Source organism: Cervus elaphus, chromosome 12 (genome assembly GCF_910594005.1).
Source record: "Cervus elaphus chromosome 12, mCerEla1.1, whole genome shotgun sequence".
NCBI lineage: Eukaryota > Metazoa > Chordata > Mammalia > Artiodactyla > Cervidae > Cervus > Cervus elaphus.
Genome location: NC_057826.1, coordinates 88,046,925 through 88,070,550, shown reverse-complemented (window position 1 = coordinate 88,070,550; position 23,626 = coordinate 88,046,925). Strand labels below are relative to the sequence as shown.

Genomic DNA, 23,626 nt, shown 5'->3' with positions numbered 1-23,626 from the left:
GACAGGGGAGCCTGGCATGCTGCAGTCTACGGAGTTGCAAAGAGTCGGCTGAACAACAAAATTGTCCTAAGTATGGCAACCCTGTCAATCACAATGACCAGTTTCCCTGTCCACCTCACGTGGCCTCACCCACAGCCCCCTACTTGGCGTTAGGCTGTATTGCTTATGCCAGTGAACTCACCGGACTGGGGTGTGCCTTGCCTCACGGGCTAGAGATGGTCTGGCACAAAAGATATCCACAAGGGCAATGGTAATGGGCAAAACAAGCAGACAGGCTTCACCCAGAATGCAGAGCAGACCTGAGACCACCTACCACCATGTAGTAAGAGATTAGAACTTAGAAGAAGAAATCTGTGCCCTCAGTAAGGCTCCCCACTCCCCATGGCAGTGTCTGAGTGGGTACCTCTTGAGATCTGCTGCAAAAACCACCATTAATGTTGCCCATAAGCCCCCAAAGGACAGTGATTCTCCTTCTCACTGAATTTCATAACATGAACTTAGCGGAGTGGGGAGTAAGTTCTCAATACATGTTAACTGAAAACAACAAAAAGGCTCTCTCACAGTCATTGATTCTCAAACTATTTTGAGAGTATGGGATTAACAGATACTAAGTGAAAGTTGTTTAGTCATGTCTGACTCTTTGCGACCCCATGGACTATATAGTCCATGGAATTCTCCAGGCCAGAATATTGGAGTGGGTAGCCTTTCCCTTCTCCAGAGGATCTTCCCAACCCAGGGATCAAACCCAGGTCTCCCGCATTGCAGGCGGATTCTTTACCAGCTGAGCCACAAGGGAAGCCCAAGAGTGAAGCCAAAACTCTCCATAAAACATCCAACTGATAACCCAAGTTCTTACTTCTACAGTAAAAGTCTTTTAAACCATTTCCCCCACGCCCATTAACTGCTGCCATAGTTTAGATGATGTTTGTAACCTCCCAACACATCTTCCTGCCCCAGGTTTTACCTCCAATCTACCTTCCACCCCAGCACCAGTGAACTTACCAAAATGCAAACCTATAGCTGTGTCACTTTCTTGACTGTCTACTGCATGCAAGACAAAGGTCCAGATTCTCATGGTCTGTAAGTCCTCCATGATCTGGTCTTCCAGTCTCATCTCCATCATTCTACTCCACTTGTATCAATTCTTCCAGTTCCTTTAAAACACTTTCTTCCTGCCATTTGTTTAACATGCCACTTGTTTCTCTTCCATGATCCACCATTAGCTTTCTCCCAGCCAGCTATATACACACATATGTAAGCATATAACTAGCTCATACACTGAAGAGTGTGCATAGCAAATTTATAAAGAATGATAAGAAAAGGCAATCGTGTTCCCATCACTCAGCTTAAGAACCTTACCAAACCCCCCTGCAAGATAGTGTTCTTTTTATGCCTCTGTTCCTCTGCACATACTAGACTATTCTTCCAGGCCTTGGTCTGCATAATGAACTTATCATTTGGAACCTTAGATTCAGCTTTGCCTCCACTGACTCCCTTGAGGGAGACTTAGTGCTTCTACAATACCTCCATTATGGCATTTAAACAGTCTTCTATTTGCTTATGCTTGTGTCCCCAATAGATTAAACACATATTTAATCTCTACGTCTCCAGTAATCAGCATAAAATCTAGCTTACACTGCAAGTGTTCAACAAAGAGGATGTTTAAGGACTTCTCTGGCAGTCTAATCGTTAAGACTTTACCTTCCAATGCAGGGAGTGTGGGTTCAATCCCTGATTGGACAGTTAAGATCCCACTTGCCTTGTGGTCAAAAAATCCAAAACATAAGACAGAAGCAATACTGTAACAAATTCAATAAAGACTTTAAAAAATGGTTCACATTTTTTAAAAATTCTTTAAAACATACGATGTTTACACAACCTGGTTTGCCTTGGAGAGTCCTATTGATGTCTGTCATCCAGGGGTAACTAAGTGCTTCCTTTTAGTTATAAACATGTCCTAATTTAGATGACCAATTATCAGATCATGCTATTAATAAGGGTTGCTGAATGGATGAATTAATGATTGCAGAAAAACTTCAACTGATAGAATCTAGGCAGGAAAAGCTGATAATATAAAGGCTTAAAAAAAATTCAACAGCTGGCCACCACACCTCCCTTCCTCCAGAGAAGTGCCTGACTCTCTTGGACACAGAGATGAGTCTGTACAGGCCAGCGGATCAATAACCTTTACTGCACAAACATGTTGAAGAATGTTACTACATTCCTACTTTAAGGAAATCTAGGTGTGAAATGTGAATTTATTATATAGATCAATGTTACAGAGATTATAACATATTATGAATGTTTATGACTTGGTAGGAACTAGATGGTAGATAAATGTAAAGATCTGACTTTACTCCCTGTTAAAAATCCGTATCAGATTGAATACTGCTGAAATGCCAACAAAGTCAAAGGGGACATATGGTTTTAAAAATTTCATAGATGCACTTTTTTAAAAGAAACTCTCTTCAGTATATATATATACCAGTCAGTCATACTCGCTGTCAGGGAAAGATACAGTCTGATGAGTCTGATATAATTAATAAAAATTTAATTTAAAACTTCTCTTTATATTCAAATGGAAAAAGTTGTTTTTAACTCTGTTAGATGGAAAACACAAAGTGGGGTAACTCATCTTTTTGACAATCATCTTCCCTTTCAACAGTGTCAAATTCTTTGAAAGTCAGGGTAATTCCTTGTAAATAAGGCTTTTAACAAATCACAAGTATATAGTAGGTTCTTGTTCATCTTCTTCCTAAGTACTTGGTGCACTATTGCATAGCAACAATTTTTTTTTTCTGCTTCTTCTTCTTTGGTGGAAGTCTGAGAGTCTGAAATCTGCATTGGCTTGGTTGAGCGTGGGAATTTTTCTGGTACCAGGGGTGCAAATATCCATTGTAGAAATCAGTAGCTGTTAGTGTTTTCTTGAGCATCACTGATCGAACACCAATCCAGTCATCCTAAAGGACAAAAGACAAACAGGAAAAATACAGTGCTGGCAAAACTGGTCGTAAATTTTTACTTATAAAACTTTTCTCATGGGAAAAAAAAAAAAACCAACAAATCTTTACTACATCCAGGCTGCAAATGGCACTAAGTAACATAAATGATGAGCTTTCCTGGTGGCTCAGTGGTAAAGAATCCACCTGCCAATGCAGGAGATGCTGTTCAAGCCTTGGGTTGGGAAGATCCCCTGGAGAAGGAAACGGCAACCCATTCCAGTATTCTTGCCTGGGAAATCCCATGGACAGAGGAGCCTGGCAGGCTTTAGTCCATGGGGTTGCAAAACAGTTGGACACGACTTAGCAACTAAACAACAACAACAAAGTTACTCAATCATTTTTCATTGTCTGAGCAACAGTAACACCTTGGTAAAACTTCATCACAACCTGATGGACAGGCAGTTAGTTGAGAGATGACCCAACTAAAAATGACAAATAACACAAACTATAAACTCAGCAAAAGAAGTGTAATAATGTGAAACTAAAGGAAAGTGTACCTTGCAACAAACCAGCAGTGTTTGTGACTGTTTGTGGTATATTACTAATCCTGGAATAACAGCTTGTCCTGTTAATTTTGAATCTAAAGAAAGGGGAGGAGAAAAAGAGGGATATGAGAGACAGAATGAATAATTACGCAACTTCATAGTGCTTCTTAAAAATCAAAGGAAACATTCTGCAAGACAGCACTAATACTGGAGAGCACACATCTGCTGATGCCCTGACTTTGTAATCTAAAACTTACAGGACAGTCATGGTGCTGTGTGTATCTTGAACCCAACGGGAACCTTTCCAAACACATAAGCAGCTACTAGTCCTTTACTCAGTGTCCCAGAGACCAGCCTAAAATGTTGAACCTAGAAGTTTTGACCATTTGGGTGAAATAACTAGCTTGCAGTGGAGAGACATACAAGGAAACTTAGGATCTCAGCTGGGCCCTCTATCCATGACCAAACAAATCCCAGTTCCTAGATCCCTGGGTAACTCTGAGCCCCTCTGCACTACACCAGCTCCCTCTGTGGCTCCCACTCCTTCAGCCTACCAGGATGGTAGGACACCAACGGGCCTCTGAATGGACCAGATCATGAAACGCTCCACCCTTGCCCAAGATTCTCACTGAACTGCCCAGAGATTTTCATTATGATATTCACCAGGGTGAAATTAACCTAATCATTCTGCATTCACTGAACACCTTAAGAGAGGAAATCACAGAGCTTAATACGTGATGGTAACACTGGTATCTACTTCTCAGTTTCTTACAGTGGTTAAAAGAGGAAATACATGTGAATGGACACTGCAAAGAACAACATTATAAATGAATGTACAGTATTACAATTACTGAGCTGAAACTAAAAGAATCCTTATTTTTAGTAAATATGACTCATGGTAAAACAGACACATTTTCAAACGGACTATACTGAAAACATTTTCCATGACAGCTATTCAAAAGTAAGTACCACTGAGGATTGAACTATCAACTTCTACCAAATCCAGAAGTTTAATGGTATTATCCATCCAGAGTGTCTGCAACGGAATCTGCAAATAAAATGAAAGAAGGATAATAAAAAAAATACACTCAATCCCCAACACTTTTCAATTATTATTTTGTGTTAATCTGGCCTGACTTCTCTCCCAATTACAGTGGAACTGGGAACTCAGTCTCTAAATCTTAGGGAACACAACATAACATGACCCTCTGCATCAGCCCTAGGGATTTATAAGATCTTAAAATTAAACACTATTTTTAATCAATGTATATCTTTATTAATACTTCTAGTTAAAAATCATGCTCATTATAAAAATGCAAGCATTACAACAATTATGTTAAAAAATTAGAAAATGAATAATTTTCTTAAGCATCACTGATCGAACACCAATCCAGTCATCATCCTACAGGGCAAAAGACAGTGAAAATGCAGTGCTGGCAAAACTGGTGGTAAATTTTTGCTTACAAAACTTTTATCATGGAAAAACAACAACAACAACAAATCTTCACTAAAATCCAGGCTGCAAATGGCACTAAGTAACATAAATGATGAGCAGTTCAGTCTCATCATTTTTTTCAAGGACTGACTGCAGTTCAGTCCTCTAGTTCACAGATGAGGAAAGTGAGGCCCAGAGGTTACCTCCCATCCCCAGAGGTAACCACCATTAGTAGCCTGATGTGTATGTCCTTGTATTTTTTCTACAAATATAATTATCACAAAAATCTAAAACATAGTGTTTGACAAGGAATTTTTTTTAACTTAAGCATAAACTGTGGACAAATTTTCATCAGTACACACTTATCTATTTCACTCTTTTATCTGTTGGACAATATTCCATTTTATAAAATGTACCATCATTTATGAAACCAATGCCTTTATGACAGACAGTTCATAACATATTACAAAATTACAAAAAAACCTTTAAATGTGATAATAGCCTGGCATATATATCTTTGAGGACTTTTATGTTTCTGGAGAATAGTCTGTTGTTGTTTAATATATTTATTTACTCATTTGGCTGCACTGGGTCTTTAGTTGTAGCATATGAACTCTTAGTTGCGGCATGTGGGAGCTAGTTCCCTGACCACGGTTTGAGCCCAGGGCTCCTGCATTGGGAGCACCGAGTCTTAGCCACTGAACCATCAGCGAAGTCCCAACAGCTGTTTTATTAAGTGGACCACTTGGGTTAAAGAGCATCAACATTTTATTGTTAAACAGTCTTGATAAGAGAAAAAAGTGACAGTCTATTACTGTTTATTATTAATGAGGCTAAGGAGCAGTGCATATCTACTTGCACTTGCACATTTTATTTCTTAGGCCTGTTTATGCCCTTTGCTCATTAAAAAAAAAAAAAACTGAGTTGTTCATCTCATTAATTCATGAAAGGCTTTTATATTTTTAGGAAATTAGCTCTTTAGTTCTCAGATGTATTATGAATATTTTTCTAGTTTGTTGGCTTTTAATACTGGGTAATTTTTCCATGCATAAGTTTATTTTATTAAGTAGTATTTATTAGCCTTTTCTCTCATGACTTCATTGGTACGTATCATGCTTTAAAAGGCCTATCCACATTTATCAAATATTACAAAATTATTCAACTATGCTTTTTCCCAGTTCTTTGTGGTTTCATTTTGTTCCATTTAGATTTTATTCTGATTTTAAAAGATGAGACTTGAAGGCTCCCTTTCTTTTGGCTAACCAGCCATCCCAACACTATATATTGGATAATCCTCTTCGCCTTTCCCCATGGTGAGAAAAATAAGTTCTTTTGAATTTCTGAAGTAAATAAACTAATTTTCAGACTGCAGTTCAGTCCTCTATTGCACAGATGAGGAAAGTGAGGCCCAGAGAAATGCACCCGTTTCCCCACGTTTAGACACAGCTGGTTAATGGCAGAGCCAAGGACCACAATCCACGTTTTCCCCTTCTCAGCTCAGGGCTTTTCATGGCCACCTCAACAGGACATTTAACTTCCAGAATAAGACAGGCTGTTTCAAAGATGTGAATGGTTAAATCAGAGAATTAAACACACTTGAAGAAAAGTACTCACAACTTTATCTATGTCATATTTTGGTATAATATCCTCTTCTATAATTTGCTGACTGATTCTTCTTTCACCAGCTTCCATAAGTCATGAAATGACTTTCATGTGCGTGACCTTTTCTCTTTCAAAGAACTCTAAAGACTTCTGAAGCACGTTTACCGACTGAAAATCATTTATATTTACAGAGGGCTACAAATAAGATATAGGTACAGAATTAGAATACCCAGTAATTGTTCTTGGGGAGGTAAGGCTCATCTTCACCTTATCATCAGAGCACTGCAGAAAGGAAAGGGATAGTAAGAATACAGCCATTTCTGTGTTCACCATCATCACTGTCAAAATCATATGTTGGCATGGATTTAAATCCACAGTTTATCTCCTTTGATCTTGACAATTGTGGACGTGGTCATTAACCCCATTTTACAGGTAAAATGCAGAAGCTCAGAGAAGTTAAGAATCTTGCTCTTGGTTAATACACAGCAGCTCTAGGAATCAAATTTCACTTTCTGGTTGCAAGATAAGCGTTCCTTCTGTCATAGCACAAGCACTTCTCAGTGGAGAGGAAAGGTGAATTGCAGAAGATAGGGATTATTATGTAGTATTTAACTGTTTCAACTTTTGGGGGACCTGTCAAACTGTTCTCTATAGCAGCTGCCCCATTTTACATTTCCACCAACAATGAATAAGGGTTCCAAATTTCTCCACATCCTCATCAACCCTGATTTTTTTTTTAATTTACAGCAATTCTATTAAGTGTGAAGCAGTATCTCAGTATAGTTTTGATTTGCATTTCCCTAATGACTAATGAAATTGATTACCTCTTCATATGCTTAGTGGCCAATTATATATTTTCTTAGGATAAATGTCTATGTAGATCCTTTGCTGATTTTCTAATCATGTTATTAGATCTTTTCTAATAATCTTAACCTTTCTGCTATAAGAGTTCTTTGTTCTTTATATATACTGGTTACTAGACTCTCATCAGATATATGATTTGCATATATTTTCTTTTATTATATAGGTTGTCTTTTCATTTTCTTCTTAGTGTTCTTTGAAACCCAACAGTTTTAAATTTTGAAATCCAATTTCTCTGTTTTTAGTTTGTTACTTACTATTCAGGCATTATATCTAAGAACCATTGTGTACTTCAAGGTCATGAAATTATACTCATATATCTTCTTCCAAGAGTTTTCATAGTTTTAGCTCTTACATTTAGGTTTCTGATCCATACTGAGTTCATTTTTATATGTGGTGTGAGGTAGGGATCCAAATACATTTCCTTTTTATTGTGAATATCCAGTTATCCAAGCACCAAGTGGTAAAAAGACTATTCTTTTCCCATCAAATTGTCTTGGAATCCTTATCACAAATCAAGTGACCATAAATGTATGGGTTTATTTCTGGACTCTCAATTCTATCCCATTGAGCTTCATGTCTATATTTCTCAGTATCACACACTGTCTAAATTTCTGTAGCTTTGAAGTAAGTTGTAAAATCAGGAACTATTAGTCCTCCAATTTTGTTCTTTTTCAAGATTTTCTGTCTATTCTGGACCTCTTGGGAGTCCATATGAATTTTAGGATAAACTTGTCCATTTTTGCAAAGAAGTCAAGAAGGATTTTTATAGGAAATGTGTTGAGTTTGTAGATCAATTTGGGCAATAGTGCCATCTTAACAATATTAAATCTTCTTATTCAGAAACACAAAGGTCTTTCCATTTACTTAGGAATTCTTTGCTGTTTATTAGCTCTATTTGTTTTGGAGGGGGGAGTCTATAATTTTCTATATATAATATGATAGACATAGTTTTACATTGTTCGTTTTTTTTTCTTGTCTAATTACTCTGGCTATAACCCTCCAGTACAATATTGAATACAAGTGGTGAGTTGTTGTAAGGCAGAAACCAACACAACACTGCAAAGCGATTATCCTCCAATTAAAAATAAAAATTAAAACAAAAAGAAGCAGTGAGAGTGGAGATCTTTGTCTTGTTCCTGATCTTAGAGGGAACACTTTCAATCTTCTGCCATTAAATATGTTAGCTTTGGATTTTTTTATTTATTTTTTTGGTAGATATTCTTTACCAGTTTGAGGAAGTTCCTGTCTATTCTTAGCCTGTTGAATATTTTTATCATGAAAAGATATTGGAGTTTTCAAATGCCTTTTTTATATCTACTCAGACAGTTACGTGGTTTTTGTCCTTTATTCTATTAATATGGTGTATTACGTTGATTTTTCTATGCTGAACCAACCTTGTATTCCTGGGCTACATCACATGTGACCATGGTGTATAATCCTTTTCTACATGTTGTTTGACTCAGTTTGTTAATTCTATTAAGGATTTTTGCCTCTATGTTAATAAGGGCTATTGATCTGTAGTTTTCTTTTTTGTGAATTTTTATCTGATTTAGCTTACTTGAGTTTTCTATTAGCTGCTCCCTCTGCCTGGAATGCTCTTTTCCTGATCTGGGCATGACTTTCTCCTTATTGTCTTTCAGACCTCAGCTTAAATGTCAGTTCAGAGTGGCCTTCCCCAAACAGATATCCAATCTGAAATAGCCACCAGTGAATCTTTTTTTTTTTTTTTAATTAGTTGGAGGCGAATTACTTCACAACATTTCAGTGGGTTTTGTCATACATTGATATGAATCAGCCATAGAGTTACACGCATTCCCCATCCCGATCCCCCCTCCCACCTCCCTCTCCACCCGATTCCTCTGGGTCTTCCCAGTACACCAGGCCCGAGCCACCAGTGAATCTATCACATTATCTTCCTTTAATTTTTACTGACGAGCTTATGACACTATCTGATATTTTCCTTATTATTTGCTTATTTGTTTTTGCTTTCCCACATCACCTCCAACACCTAGAACAATGCCTGGCACATAATAGGATTTCAATAAATTATTTTTTTTAATGAATAATAGTTGGTATCAGATACTGTACTAGATGCTTTATATACAACATGTCATCCTAATTTTCAAATGAACTAACTAAAGCTCAGAAGTAAAACAACTTTCTCAAGTCTACAAAGCTAGGAAGTAGCAGAGAGAAGCTGGAATCCAGCTCTGTCTGGTTCTAAAGTCAATGTTCCTTTCCATATGCCATTCCGTTACAGCGGGAAAAGTACAGGGTTTGAAGTCAGACAGATCTGGTTCAAAACCTGACTCTCACTAATGATGTGACCATCAGGAACATTCAATAGCCACTCACTGAGCATCTACTTTAAGCCTCAATTTGTCAACTTAAAATGGGATAATACCCATAACATGAGGTTGTAATCCTCACTGAAGAACTGGGCATGTTACAGATATTCAAAGGCAGTTCTCCATTTTAACCAACAAAGGTACTCCATTAGAAACCCCCAAACTTGGGACTTCCCTGGTGGTCCAGTGATTGAGAATCTGCTTGTCAATGCAGGGGACACAGGTTCAATCCCTGGTCCAGGAAGATTCCACGTGCTGCAGGGCAACTAGGCCCATGCACCATAACTATTGAGCCCACTCTCCAGAGCCTAGGACCTGGAACTACTGAGCCTGAGTGTAGCAACTCCTGAAGCCCACGTGCCCTAGAGCCTGAGCTATGAACAAGAGAAGCCACCACAGTGAGAAGCCTCAACTAGAGAGGAGACCTTGTTCGCCTCAAGTAGAGAAAGCCCACGCACAGCAACAGAGACTCAGTGAAGCCAGAAAATAAACTAAAAAATAAAAAAGTTTAAAAAGATTCTATATAACAAATATTTAAAAAATGAATGTCGGATGTACAAAAGAATTAAAATAGGGACTCAAACAGATATTTGTACATCCACATTCATACCTGCATTATTCACATTAGCTAAGAGGTGGAAACAACTCAAATGGCTATCAAGAGACGAATGGATAAACAAACTGTGCTACATATATATACAATGCAATGTTATTCAGCCCTAAAAAAGAATGACATTTTGATACATGGTACAACATGAATGAAACTTGAAAACATTATGCTAAATAAGATAAGCCAGGCACAAAACGACAAATATTGTATGATTCCATTTATATGAGGTGCCTATGATAGGCATAATCACAAACAGAAAGTAGAATAGTGATTACCAGGGATGTTGGGGTGGGTGAAATGGGGAGTTGTTACTTAATGGTTATACAGTTTCAGTTTGAGATTAAGAAAAAGTTCATTTAGAAATTAATTTCGGGGACCTGGTAGTCCAGTGATTAAGAATCTGCCTGCCAATGCAGGGGACACAGGTTCAATCCCCGGTCCAGGAAGATCCCACATGCTGAGGAGCAGCTGAGCCTGCAAGCCGCAATTACCAAGCTCACATGCTTCAACTACTGAGGCCCGTGCATCTAGAGCCCATGCTCTACAACAAGAGAAGCCACTGCAATGAGAAGCCCACGCAGTCAAAAATAAAATAATTAATTAAATGAAAAATGAATTTCAGGACCCTTAGGTTTTGTTTATGAGATTTATTCCTAAATACTTCAAAAGTAAATAACACACACACACTCATACACACACAGTTAGGTAAAACTGCAATTTGACTTCCAACTTACTATATTTCCAACAGCACGATAAAGTCTGAATATCTGCTCTGAAGTTTGTTCCTCCCATTTTATACAGCTGGTAGCAGCAGAAATCTTAGGGGCTGTAAGAGAAAGCCAATGGCAAGAATCAATATCAGGTCAATGACCATAAATTGGTAATTACTGATACAGAATGACAGAGAGAATGATCTGAATGATAGAAAATTCATCATATTATTTTCTCAACTTCTGTATGTTTTAAATTTTCCACAATGTAAAATAAAATATATATATTTACACATACATAATAAATAAAAGTACTAGAAGAAAACATTCCCTGGGTTGGGAAGATTCCCTGGAGGAAGGCAAGGCAACCCACTCCAGTATTCTTATCTGGAGAATCCCCATGGACAGATGAACTTAGGGGGCTACAGTCCATGGGGTCGCAAAGAGTCAGACACAACTGAGTGACTAAGCACAGAAGAAAGCGTGGGTAAATTTCTTTATAACCTAGGAAGAGAAAAAGTTCTTTTATGATTCAAAGTCCAGAAGCAAATAAAGAATGATAAATGTGACTACATAAAAAACTTTTGTAAGACAAAAAGAAATGCCACAAATAAAGCCAGGAGACAAATGACAAACAAGGTATTTGCAATTTATACCACAGTATTTTATATCTACTTATATATATTGCATGAGAGATATATCTATATAATAAATATAAGTATTTACATATAAGTATTATGTATGTGTGTGTGTTATTTATATTTATATTTAGGAGCAATTTGTATCTATTATATAGATTTATTTATAACTATTACACAAAGTACTCCTAAAAACTGAAACAAAAGAAACCAAAAACTGAGTAGAAAAATGGGCAAAAGATATAATAGACTCTTCTCAGAAAAAAAAAATGCAAATAGTCCTTAAACATGAAAAGTTCTACAATCTTACTCAAGGAGTAATGTGAATTAAAACTACTCCAAGACACAATTTCTTATCTCTTAGATTAGGAGGTAATATATGCATAAAGATATTCATAGTAGCACTATTGGAAATAGCAAAAGATTAGAAATAACCCAAATGTCACCAATAAGGGGGTCTATTGATTAAACTATGATTTTTCCATACAAATGAGAACTATACTACCATAAAAAAGAACATGAAAATTTCTTCTTTCACATGTAAAGTGAAAAAAAAAAAAAAGGATGCGGAAGAGTGTATATTTTAAGCCACCCTTTGTGGAATAAAAAAGAAAAAAATCAGTTTTAAAGTATGTGTTTTTGCTATTTTTATAAAGGAAACAACTAAAAGGCTAAATCAGAAACTAATAGTTCTAGAGGGAGAGAAACGGGATCCAAGGAGATAGGAGTGGGATGGAAGTGAGACTTCTCTGTGTAACCTTTCCAAATGCTTTTAACTCTGAATCATGTAAATGTTTCAAATATTCAAAACTAAGATTTAGTTGTAAAGAGGAAAAAGGCAATCCTGAAAATTAAAACCAAACTGAAACAAAGAAACAACTATATAATCTAATATCAAACTAGATAACAAAGCCACATGGAAAAAATAATTATCTCCGGTAAATTTTGAACATAGTACTCTAACCATATACTTCAGAATGATATATTTTAAGGACCCAAAAAAAAAAAAAAACAGTAGATCTTAACTCTTACTTAGTACTTAAATTTTTCACAGTAATATTGGTGTTGCAATTTTGAAATTATTTTATGCACAGCAAATAAAAAATGGTACAGAATTGATTTTTAAAAGGTTTTTTGTGTAAGAGAAAATACAAGAAAAATCCTGTACTTTAAAATTTGAATTAGAAACAGTATCAACTCAAATATTTAAAATAATATATAACACCTAGCCTTTTCTGACACCTCATTTTGGAACACATCATGGTATCAGATGGTTTCTAACTACTACTCCCCAGCTAAAATGAACAAGGGAGAGATGGCTGATTCCAACATGGGGCACAGAATTGATAAGGTGAGCCTGGGACATCTTGTGAAAAAACAAGGAAGCACTCAAAAACTATTTTGGAGGTGGAGGGTAGCAAAAGGATGCAGGCGCCAACTTTAAGAAGCCACCACTGGCCAAATTTGGGACAACTTGAGCAGCACAAAGCATTAGGAATGTGATTAACTATAAATACAGAGTGAAGTAAGCCAGAAAGAAAAACACCAATACAGTATACTAACACATACATATGGAATTTAGAAAGATGGTGACGATGACCCTATATGCGAGACAGCAGAAGAGACACAGATGTATAGAACAGTCTTTTGGACTCTGTGGGAGAAGGCGAGGGTGGGAAGATCTGAGAGAATAGCACTGAAACATGTATATTATCATATACGAAACAGATCGCCAGTCCAGGTTCGATGCATGAGACAGGGCGCTCAGGGCTGGTGCACTGGGATGACCCTGAGGGATGGGATGGGGAGGGAGGTTCAGGATGGGGGACACACGTGCACCCATGGCTGATTCATGTCAGTGTATGGCAAAACCACTACAATAATGTAATTAGCCTCCAACTAAAATAAATTTAAAAAAAAAAACACAATAAATAAAAACCCACAAGTCAAATGATACAAAAATTCACTTGCCATCATAACTGAAAGTGATTATGATGCCAACTCCCTATTTTAAAAATTGATAATTACAGAAAGAATTAAGAAATTATCCTGCCCTTTTGGGATGAATTAAAATTCACCCCCAATTAATGAGGAAAAGCTCTTCTTTACAGAACAATGCCAACCATTAAATATAAAAGGAATTGGAAAATAACAATTTTGATTTTCATTTAAATAATTCATCGAAGGAAGGAGCATCAATCCCTGCTAAAATTGTGAAAGGCTGTTGCTGTTTAGTTGCTCATTCACATTCAACTTGTTGCAACCCCATGTACTATAGCCTGCCAGGCTCTTCTGCCCATGGAATTTTCCAGGCAAGAATACAGGAGTGGTTTACCATTTTCTCTTCCAGGGGATCTTCCTGACCCAGGGATCAAACCCGTGTCTCTGCGTCTCCTGCATTGTAGGCAGATTCTTTACTGCTCAGCCTCTAGGAAATCAGCTATCTGCACAGTTATCAAAGTATTACCCCACAGATTAACTGTCATTTGCAAAGGAAGAAACATGGCTTTACAGTAGAAAGACCTGGTGGTCACCACCTCAACCAAGTGATCAAACTTAGCCTCACTAGCTTTGATGCAACCTAGTATTATGGCTTACTCATGTGACACGCTAAAACTGCAGCAACAGAGGTAGAGACTTCCCCACGTGCATGTATGTGCTCAGTCATGCTCAATTCCAGAGACTTCCCCAAGTATATCCTTCAAACAGTTTTAAATTTTGAGTCATGAAAATGTCTCACATATTCAAGAAATAAAATTAAATCTAAGTTAAAAAGCAACACAAGGTTAAAAACAACGTGAAACAAGGATCATTGGAACACAGTTATCATCTATGAAATTCTCTTTCCACAACTTTAAGCCTGAATCTAATCAAGTCTTGAGAACTTCTGATTTACAGGAACTTTAAGGGCTAGAAAAACTAAACACTGAACTAAACATTGAAAGGAAACAGACAATTGGCCTGGTCTCAGGACATTTTTTAACAATTGTCGTTAAAAAGTTAACGAAAAAAGCAGTGGAGGAATTACTCTAATGAAACTAAAGAGACATACAACTCACCGTAACTCACCGTAACTGGATCCTAGTCTGAAAAAATATACAGCTATAAAATATGTTTTTAGACGGGAAAATTTAAATATGGACTGGCTATGTTCACTTTTCCTAGGAGATGCATGTTAAAATATTGAGGGATGAAAAGTTATAATGCATACTTCCAAATGATATCTGCTAAGTTGCTTCAGTCGTGTCCAACTCTTTGTGACCCTATGGACCATGGCCCACCAGCCTCCTCTGTCCATGGGGCTCTTCAGGCAAGAATACTGGAGTGGGTTGCCACGCCCTCCTCCAGGGGATCTTCCCAGCCCAGGGATCGAACCCGCGTTTCTTTACTTCTCCTACTTTGGCAGGCAGCTTCTTTACCACCATTGCCACCTGGGAAGACCCCAAGTGGTACAGCAGAAACTAAAATATATATACTACATAAACACACATATATATAAAGAAAATATGACGAGGGACAGAGACTTTACAAAGTGAACAAACGTTAGTAATTGTTGATTCTGGGTAAACAGGTATTCACTGTCTTTCAATTTACCTTTGTGTTTGGTACTTTTCAATAAGAAGAACAGAAAAAATTGTTTTAATCTTTCATAGGGCTACACGTGCAGAGGGAGAAAGATCCCTTACCGATCATTCTCTGGAAACAGGCCTGCAAGTGGACACTCGACCTTTAGCCAAATTAAGGGAAATGTACAAGTGAGGAAGTCAGAGGATTCAGATGCCAATCACGACAAACAAAACCTCAGGAAAGCTATGACAGTCTGGGCCGTCTGCTCTTACCATGTGTCACCCCCTCGGCTGGCTGCTGTCTTCCGTTGTTCAAACTTTCAGGCAAATTTTTCAAAACTGAAATAAGCTTTAAAAAAAAAAAAAGGAGGAGAGAAATATATTCTAGATGAAAAGAACAAAAACAGAAATATATTACAACTCAGTACCATGAAATTGGGGTCAGGCAACAAATTGGCTTAAGCTGTGAAGAGCCATCTACTGGGTGGAGTTTCAGTGGAGCTGTTGCTTCTCTGCAGACTACAGGTCACTGATCCTTTCTGAGAATGCTGAGCCCTGACTGGCCGTTAGAACAGCCTGAGCTCAGCTAACCACACTCTCACTCTGCATGAAGGAAAGCTGTGGAGACCTAAAGAGAGTGTACTCTGGAGTCACATAGTTCTGGATTCAAATTCCAGTTCCACTGCCTACTAGCTATGTCTCTGTGGAAAAGTTATTTTACTTGTCTGTGACCTTCAAGGTCATCATCTGTAAAACAGTTTAAAAAGGTCTGTTGGAAAGGTTAAAAAAAAACAAAGGATATAAGAGCATCTATAATAGTATCTCATACAGTCCTTGGCACACAAGCCAGTGCTCATAAATGACAGACACTATTTTAACAGCATTTCCGAGGTGAGTGCCTAGAATGGAAAGCACCATCTCTAAACCTGGGGAGAACGTTTTCCTCCACAGAAAGTTTAGTTCAGATGAAAACCACTAATCGGGTCTTTAAGCATTTACTCAGATTGAATGAAAAAGCCACGGAGTTCATTTACAGCAAGGGGTCAGCGGAATTCCAAAGTACATAGATGCAGACTACTGGAACACAGGGACAAAAGTGGGAGGAAAACTGTGACTGACTTAGGAAATGCTCCTGGTCCGGTTTGACAGGGATGAATGGTACGTCCCTGAGACTAAGAAGAGTGAAACTGGGAAGAATCATCTAAAAGCCTCTCCATGGAATGCGGTAGATCATATAAAATCACGTATTTCATTCAAAAGCCTTGAATAAGTACCTCCTCTGTGTAAATTCTCAAAGGCTTCCAAGCTGATTTTTAGGAAGCCAGGGATAGAAATCATTTTTCAAAAATAAGTTTAAAATTATATATCATAAACGTGTTCTTTTCATCATAACCACTTAGGAAACAAGCAGGGGGATACTGGAAAAGTGTACCATGTTGGCACCCAGTCTTGACAGCACGGCTTCCAATTCCTTTGAGGTGCTCTTGGGTGGCACAGGAACCGTTTCCTGTTTGAGGATTGGGCCTACATCAAACCTACCAAGAAAATCAAAAGCAAATAGTAACATGATCACTGACTATTTCTTAAGATCCATATGTTTGTCTACACGGATGTTTACATACCACAAGGATGGTTTTTGTTTGTTTTTTAGGCCACATGTATGACTTGTGGGATCTTACTGCCCTGATCAGGGACTGAACCTGGGCCCCCTGTGGTGGAAGCGTGGAACCCTAACCACTGGACTGCCAGGGACGTCCCCAACAAGGGTAGTTCAACCATGGCCATGAATGTGACTGGCAGCCATCGGCAAGGGAGAAATGTCAGTCTGAAAGAAAGGTGAGCAACATTAGCATGTTACTAATATCACTTGCGTTTATTAACTAGAGAATTTAAGCCCATTAACTTTCCACCATTTTCTGCGTTCTCACCTGGTTTACTCTTAACTACCATTTTCTGGTCATATAGGGCATATATGGAGTCAGTATTTGAGCTTAACAAAATTAAACTCTAACATAGTCATTTTACTAAGCTATTAAAAACCGTAAAATTAAAAAAATAAAGAAAGAAGGGAGAGCAAATCTGGCCTATATTTAGATTTTAAGTTTATTTTTTTCCCAAAGGAAAAAAGTATAAAATTGAACATCAGGGATTTAATTGCAACCACAAATAATTCTACCATTAGTAATAAATAGTATGAGAAAGTCTCTATTTATATAATGAAAACATAAAGCAAAGAATTTATTTTCCAAGGAAGTACAATTAAGGAATTTATAATCATTCAATATTTCCTTTCTCAAAGGACAAGAGTTTTGCCTGAATTATAATCAATAGCGATTACAAGTAGGTTCAAGTGTATTTGCATTGCCACAAGTCTTGAATGTTATATCAAGCTCTGCAAATATTGGCTATCAACTTCTATTAGAAATATATTTTGTTTTAAATATGTAATTTTGTGATCTGTTAACTCTATTTTTTACCTACAAGCTTTAGTAAAATGCTTACTATGAAAAGCTACAAACATTCCAAAAACAGAGTGAACAGTCTAAGGAATCCCCATACACACACCATTCAAATTTGAGAACTACCAAAGTTTCACCAATCTTGTTTCATCTGACCCTCCCCTCTTTTTTTATTTTTTGAAGTTAAAGCAAATCCCAGATATTGAGTTATTCTTGTGAACTTGTTATTTTTCTTTTCTCTGGAGACATTAGGTGATAACACGCAGAGTATTAAGATACTCTCCTGATACAATTTAAAATAACTGTCTTTTAGATTGTAGGTATGATTTAAGAAATTAAATATTAAAGACAATTATATAACACATTGGTATACAATGTATTACTTCAGGTTCAAAAAAAATTTTGACCCTAGAAACCAAGGCCAGCAGAAAACCAAGATGACAACTAATATGCAAAAATCCATCTCTCACTTATAAATGTCATTTACAGAAATCCAGCTGTTAATAACATTATTTCATTAACAAGTATAAAGAGACACTGTGTAAATTCTAAAACACATGTTTTACGTTAGAAACCAGGAAGAAATAGAAGAAAAAAGCACCCTGGAGTTAAGAAATGAGTGATTAGCACCCACTTATCCACCTCCCCTTTCCCTCAGGCAGACTGACATCAACAGTCAAAAATCACAAAAGTCTCTAGACAGGAAAATACGCTCTACCTTTTAGGTTTAATCTGCATAATCGTCACTCCAGCAACTGTGTCTCCCTGGAGGATGGTGTGGATTATAGGGGCTGGACCACGCCACCTCGGAAGGCAACTGGGATGGACATTCAAGATGCCGCTGAATTAGAAAAGACAGAAATTAGTATGAAAGTGGGCTTTCCCACCATTTAGTTTCCTGCTGCATATATGTGAGCTAAATCGCTTCAGTGTGTCCGACTCCATGAGACCCCATGGACTGCAGCCCACCAGGTTCCTCTGTCCATGGGATTCTCCTCGTAAGAATACTGGAGTGGGTTGCCATGCCCTCCTCCAGGGAATCTTCCCAACCCAGGGATCAAACCTGCGGCTCCTGCATTGCTGGCGAATTCTTTACCGCTGGGCCACCGGGGAAGCCCCTTAGTTTACTGCTACCTAAACTAATATGCTATTTTTCATCATGAAACTTTGCCAGAAACTTTGAAAAACAGTTAAATCTAGTCTCAAACCAACTAAAGCAGGAGTCAGAGGCTAAGTACACTCTCTTGCCATAAGAGACCCATGAAACTCAATAACAGAGCAAGAACAACTATTCATTGTTCCAAAGATGTTCCACAACAGCTTGTGATATCTGGGAGTTTTTAAATAAAAACACAAAATGTGTTTTTTTACTATATGAGAAGAACCACTCAAACCCAGTCGTGCATCTCATGGACAATGTAAAATTATACTTTTTAGTCAAATTACATAATTGCCCTCACTCTACTAAATTTGCATTTAGAGTTCCTAAAACAAGCTTCTTAGATCCCCATTGAATGATTTATTCACCATTGGTGTGTCTCCCAATATGCTTTTCACCCATAAATAAGCAATTTTAATAATTTACTAATCTGCCATTAGTTTAATGATGTTTCCATCAGCATGAGTATGCACTTGAGAGTACGTGTGTATGTGTATACACATAAAGTGAAAGTGAACGTCACTCAGTTGTGTCAGCCTCTTTGTGGCCACATGGAATAGTCCATGGAATTCTCCAAGTCAGAACACTAGAGTGGATAGCCATTCCGTTCTCCAGGGGATCTTCCCAACCCAGGGATCGAACCCAGGTCTCCTGCTTTGCAGGCAGACTCTTGACCAACTGAGCCACCAGGGAAGCCCCTATATATACAAGACTCCTATATTCTAAACTCCACTGTTCAGCCCAGTCTCATTCATCCAACAAATATTTACCAAGTATAATTCATGTCCTGGCACTAAGTGCTGGGGGTATAAGCAATAGTGAATCAAAGGATTGAAGGGGGGAGGAGAAGGGGACGACAGAGGATGAGATGGTTGGATGGCATCACCAACTCAATGGACATGAGTCTGAGCAAACTCTGGGAGTTGGTGATGGACAGGGAAGCCTGGTGTGCTGTAGTCCATGGGGTCGCAAAGAGTTGGACATGACTCAGCGACTGAACTGATCAAATTACTGTGCAATGTATCTTAAAAATATGGGAACAGAGAGGATTTCAGTGGTGTTTGGAGCCAGTGCTTACTGATTCATGAAACCAATCATAGCATCTCCTCCAGTGTTGGCTGAATAACGGATCTCCAAGGATGTTTATGTTCTAATCCCCAGAACCTGTGAATTTGTTATCTTACACATTTTGTATATACATTTAAGGTAAAAGACCCTGAAATAGATTATCCTGGATTATCCAGTGGGTCCAATCTAATCACATGAATTCTTAAAAGCAGGGAACCTTCCCTAGCTGAAGGTCAGAAAGTGATAATGGAACGGAGAGATGTGAAATGAAAAAGCCTTGATCCTCCATCGCTGGCTTTGAAGATAAAGGAAGGGCACCACGGGCCAAAGAAAGTTGGTGGCCTCTAGAAGCTGGAAAGGGCAAAGAAGTGGATTCTCCCCTAGAGATTCCAGAAAAGAATGAAGCCCTGCTAACACTCTGATTTTAACCTCATGAGCCATAGGTAGACTCCCAACCTACAGAACGATACGGCAATAAACTTGTGTCGTTCTGAGCCACAAAACAGAACAATTCAGGCCACTAATGAAATCTTTTACTTTATCAGAAAATACTGAAGCAAGACGAATTAGAGTTCAAGTCACACGGTACTGCGCTTTAGATACCAGGTCCAATATATAAAGACCAAGGTCTGTGCGCTGTATTTCCTTGCAAATAAAACTTACTAGGGAAATTTAAGAATAAGAGCCTCACTCAAAAGTCGGCCAAATGATGCTACCACGCCAACATCATATTCTCCAGATCCCACATCTGGCCACTCATACACTGGAAGCTGAGACTGGACAGCATATTGCTTCACGGGCAGTCCTTTCGGTGATGGGGAGGGCACTGTGACCACCTCCAACTTCTCAATTAACTCTTCCTCTTTGTTTTCCCTAAGGTGGAAAGATTAGAAGAAAATATGACAGGGTTAAGATAATGACGGAATGTTAAACTACTTAATACATTTCTAAGGCATTTTTCTGATTAATTCACAAAGTATTTAAGGGTAAATGTTAAAACTAGTGCAACTGAGAGACTAAAGTTAGATTTATTTATTTAATTTTAATTGTTTAAATTCAAAGAGCCACAAATGGCTACTCTTCGAACTGTTACAGTTCTAGAAATTTCCTGTGCACGCTGAAATATATACAGTAGACATTTCACACAACTGGATTACATATACCTTCCTGCATTTTGTTTTTTAACACTGTATGATATGTGAGTCTTTAAAAAAAAAAAAGGTTAAACATACATTTGCTTATATATGCATCAAACATTTCTAGAATAAGAAATTGAAGAGAAGAATTGGGAACTGGGAGAACGAGAAGGAAGGAACTGACTTTTCATTGTATGTCTTCTAAATTTTTTGAATTTTCTTTTTTTACTATAACCACATGTTATTCAAACTAGATATTTTTAAAATATACATGTATGTATATATATTTCTATGTACACACACACACACACACACACACACACACACACACACACACACACACACACACACACACACACACACACACACACACACCCCATGGGCATCATTCCATGACACCTTATGTAGCACTATCTCAATTTTTTACCTGCTGCATAGTATTCCAGCACCAGGGGCTGTTCATTTACTTAGCAGGTACTGCATCAAATGTTAAGGAGTTATGAGAAAAGGAGACAGGAGGGCCCAAAACAGAAAGTGCAGGAGTACTGGAGCTGCCAAGCGAAGCACCAGCAGAAGCACCAGGATACATGCAGAGAGAGATAGAGGGAAAGCAGCATGCAGAGAGTGCATTACAAACAGTGTACAAAGGGAACACGCGTGAAGGGAGCGTTTCAGGGTGTGTTACAGCGCGCAGTGGGTGAGCCGGGGAATACAAGGGGATTCGTGAAGAAGTCAACATGAGGGTCTGCTGGGAAGTACTTGCAGGGAACACGTGATGGAGGGAGATGACAGAACTGAGTCGGGTGCATCGGGAAAACAAGGAATGGGGAAACAAAAAATGCAGACTAGGGAAAAGGAGGCAGAGCAGTGTATATGGGGATAGCCACCATACCATGGACTTTCCGGACAGGCTAGATCTCAAATAATTCTCCCCACTAGGAATCACAATTTGTTGAATTTTAGAAATACTAAATGAAGGGAAATTTCCTGGTGGTCCAGTGGTTGGGACTCCATGCTTCCACTTATGGAAGCTCGGGCTTGATTCCTGGCCAGGGAACTAAGATCTCCCTGCGGAATAAATATTAAAGGTATACCTAAGAGTTCTGATTTATAAATTTATTCATTGGAAAAGCAGTTCGCTTTTGGGCTGTGTCTTCATTTCAGTCCCAGAAAACTGGATCCGGTTGTATACAGGGAGGAGATAGGTAGTGAAAATGTAAGGCAAGCGTGTGCAGAGAGATGCCTGTGTCTAGTAAGAAGCCCAGAGGATTAGAGGGTACAAAACATTCTGAGTAGGAGGCAGTAGGAGCGAGTGGAAGGGGGCGGTCTTTGAAGTCAGACCCCATCTTAGTCCCAACCTGCTCAGCTGATGACCTTGGGCAATCTCTTAACCTCTCTGGGTCACGGTTTCCATGCAAAGCGGGCAGGGAGGTGGTGGGACAAGACAGAGGTGATGCAGGTAAAGCAGGCAGCAAGGTCTCAACACCATGGGGTGCCCTGTAGAGCTCAGAGCGCGTTAAGAGTCGGGGGAGTGTAGACAGGCCGGGCGGGACCAGCCGGGCACCCAAGGACTGACCGAGGGGGCGGCGCACCTTCCGGGCGCCCGAGGCGCCGAGATCTGGGCCCACGCTCCTCCCGCTCACTGCTTTTCCCGACGAGAAGCCCAAATCCTCGAGGCCGGCCGCAGAGTTTCCAGAACCGCGCCCTCAACACCCGGGCCTCCCAATCCCCGGGCCCGGTACCTGGCGGCGTGCAGCGCCCGCAGCGTTTCGCGGGCGAAGTGATCAGTGCCGAAAAAGAGCACCCTCCAAGGCGGCTTCTCGCGGACGCGAGCGCCCTGGCCGTCCTCCCAGCCAGGGGCCGCGCTCAGCCTGGCCAGCGCTCGCCAGCGTGAGTTCGGCCTCCGGCCCGCGCCGCCCCCGACTGGCAGGGGTCCGCAGCAGCACCGCACCAGCACCCTCATCGCTTCCGCCGGCGGCCTACCCGGCGCAGGCGCGTAGGGGCGCGCAGGCCGGAGGGGCGGGGCCGGGGAGGAAGCTCTTCCGGCGAGGCCTTTCCGCGACTGGGGCGTGGCTTGCCTGATTGGAGGCGTGGCCCATCTGTGTTGGAGCTGGAAAGGGAATTTGCGGGTTCAAAAGTGCGCGTGACTTTTGTTGCATTTGTTTGCACGATTTAGCCAATCTCCCTAAACGACTCTTTTTAGAAACAAATCATATATGTTTTCAGATGACGAAATCTCTATTTCTGTACCATTTTCTCAGCCGTTATAGTTAATATTTACTAGATCCCCTTTGTTTAGTTAATCTGCATATCACCCACACCAAGTAGATATTATTACAGCCATTTTACTGAAGAGGATCTGAGACTCCGCGAAGTTAGGGTAGTTACCTATGTAAGGTCCTCACAGCTAGCCCCACGTGGCTCCAAAGTCCGTTATCCTAACTTCCACAGCAACCCCAAGTACCAGGGAAGGCAGTGTCCCCAATTCTTGCTTGTAATCACCCCAGTGACTCAAAGGCCCACTTTTCCCCATACCTTGTGGGT

The 23,626-nt window shown here is 39.2% G+C and overlaps 1 protein-coding gene across 2 annotated transcripts; it reads right to left on the bottom strand.

The window, feature by feature from the left end:
* Positions 1-2,240: 2,240 nt before the first annotated feature.
* On the bottom strand, positions 2,241-23,084 carry MTFMT (mitochondrial methionyl-tRNA formyltransferase). 2 transcript variants are annotated; one of them, XM_043920295.1, is made up of 9 exons: positions 22,825-23,083; positions 20,610-20,819; positions 18,438-18,560; positions 16,693-16,795; positions 15,534-15,609; positions 11,081-11,172; positions 4,457-4,535; positions 3,500-3,582; positions 2,241-2,960 (listed from the first exon to the last, which is right to left on the bottom strand). In XM_043920295.1, the coding sequence occupies exons 1-9, from the start codon at positions 23,043-23,045 to the stop codon at positions 2,772-2,774; spliced, it is 1,176 nt and encodes a 391-aa protein (XP_043776230.1). In that variant the 5' UTR covers positions 23,046-23,083; the 3' UTR covers positions 2,241-2,771. The 2 variants fall into 2 exon arrangements, with proteins under 2 accessions (XP_043776230.1, XP_043776231.1); XM_043920296.1 differs by lacking the exons at positions 3,500-3,582; positions 4,457-4,535 and having other exon boundaries at positions 22,825-23,084.
* Between the last annotated feature and the right edge of the window lie 542 nt (positions 23,085-23,626).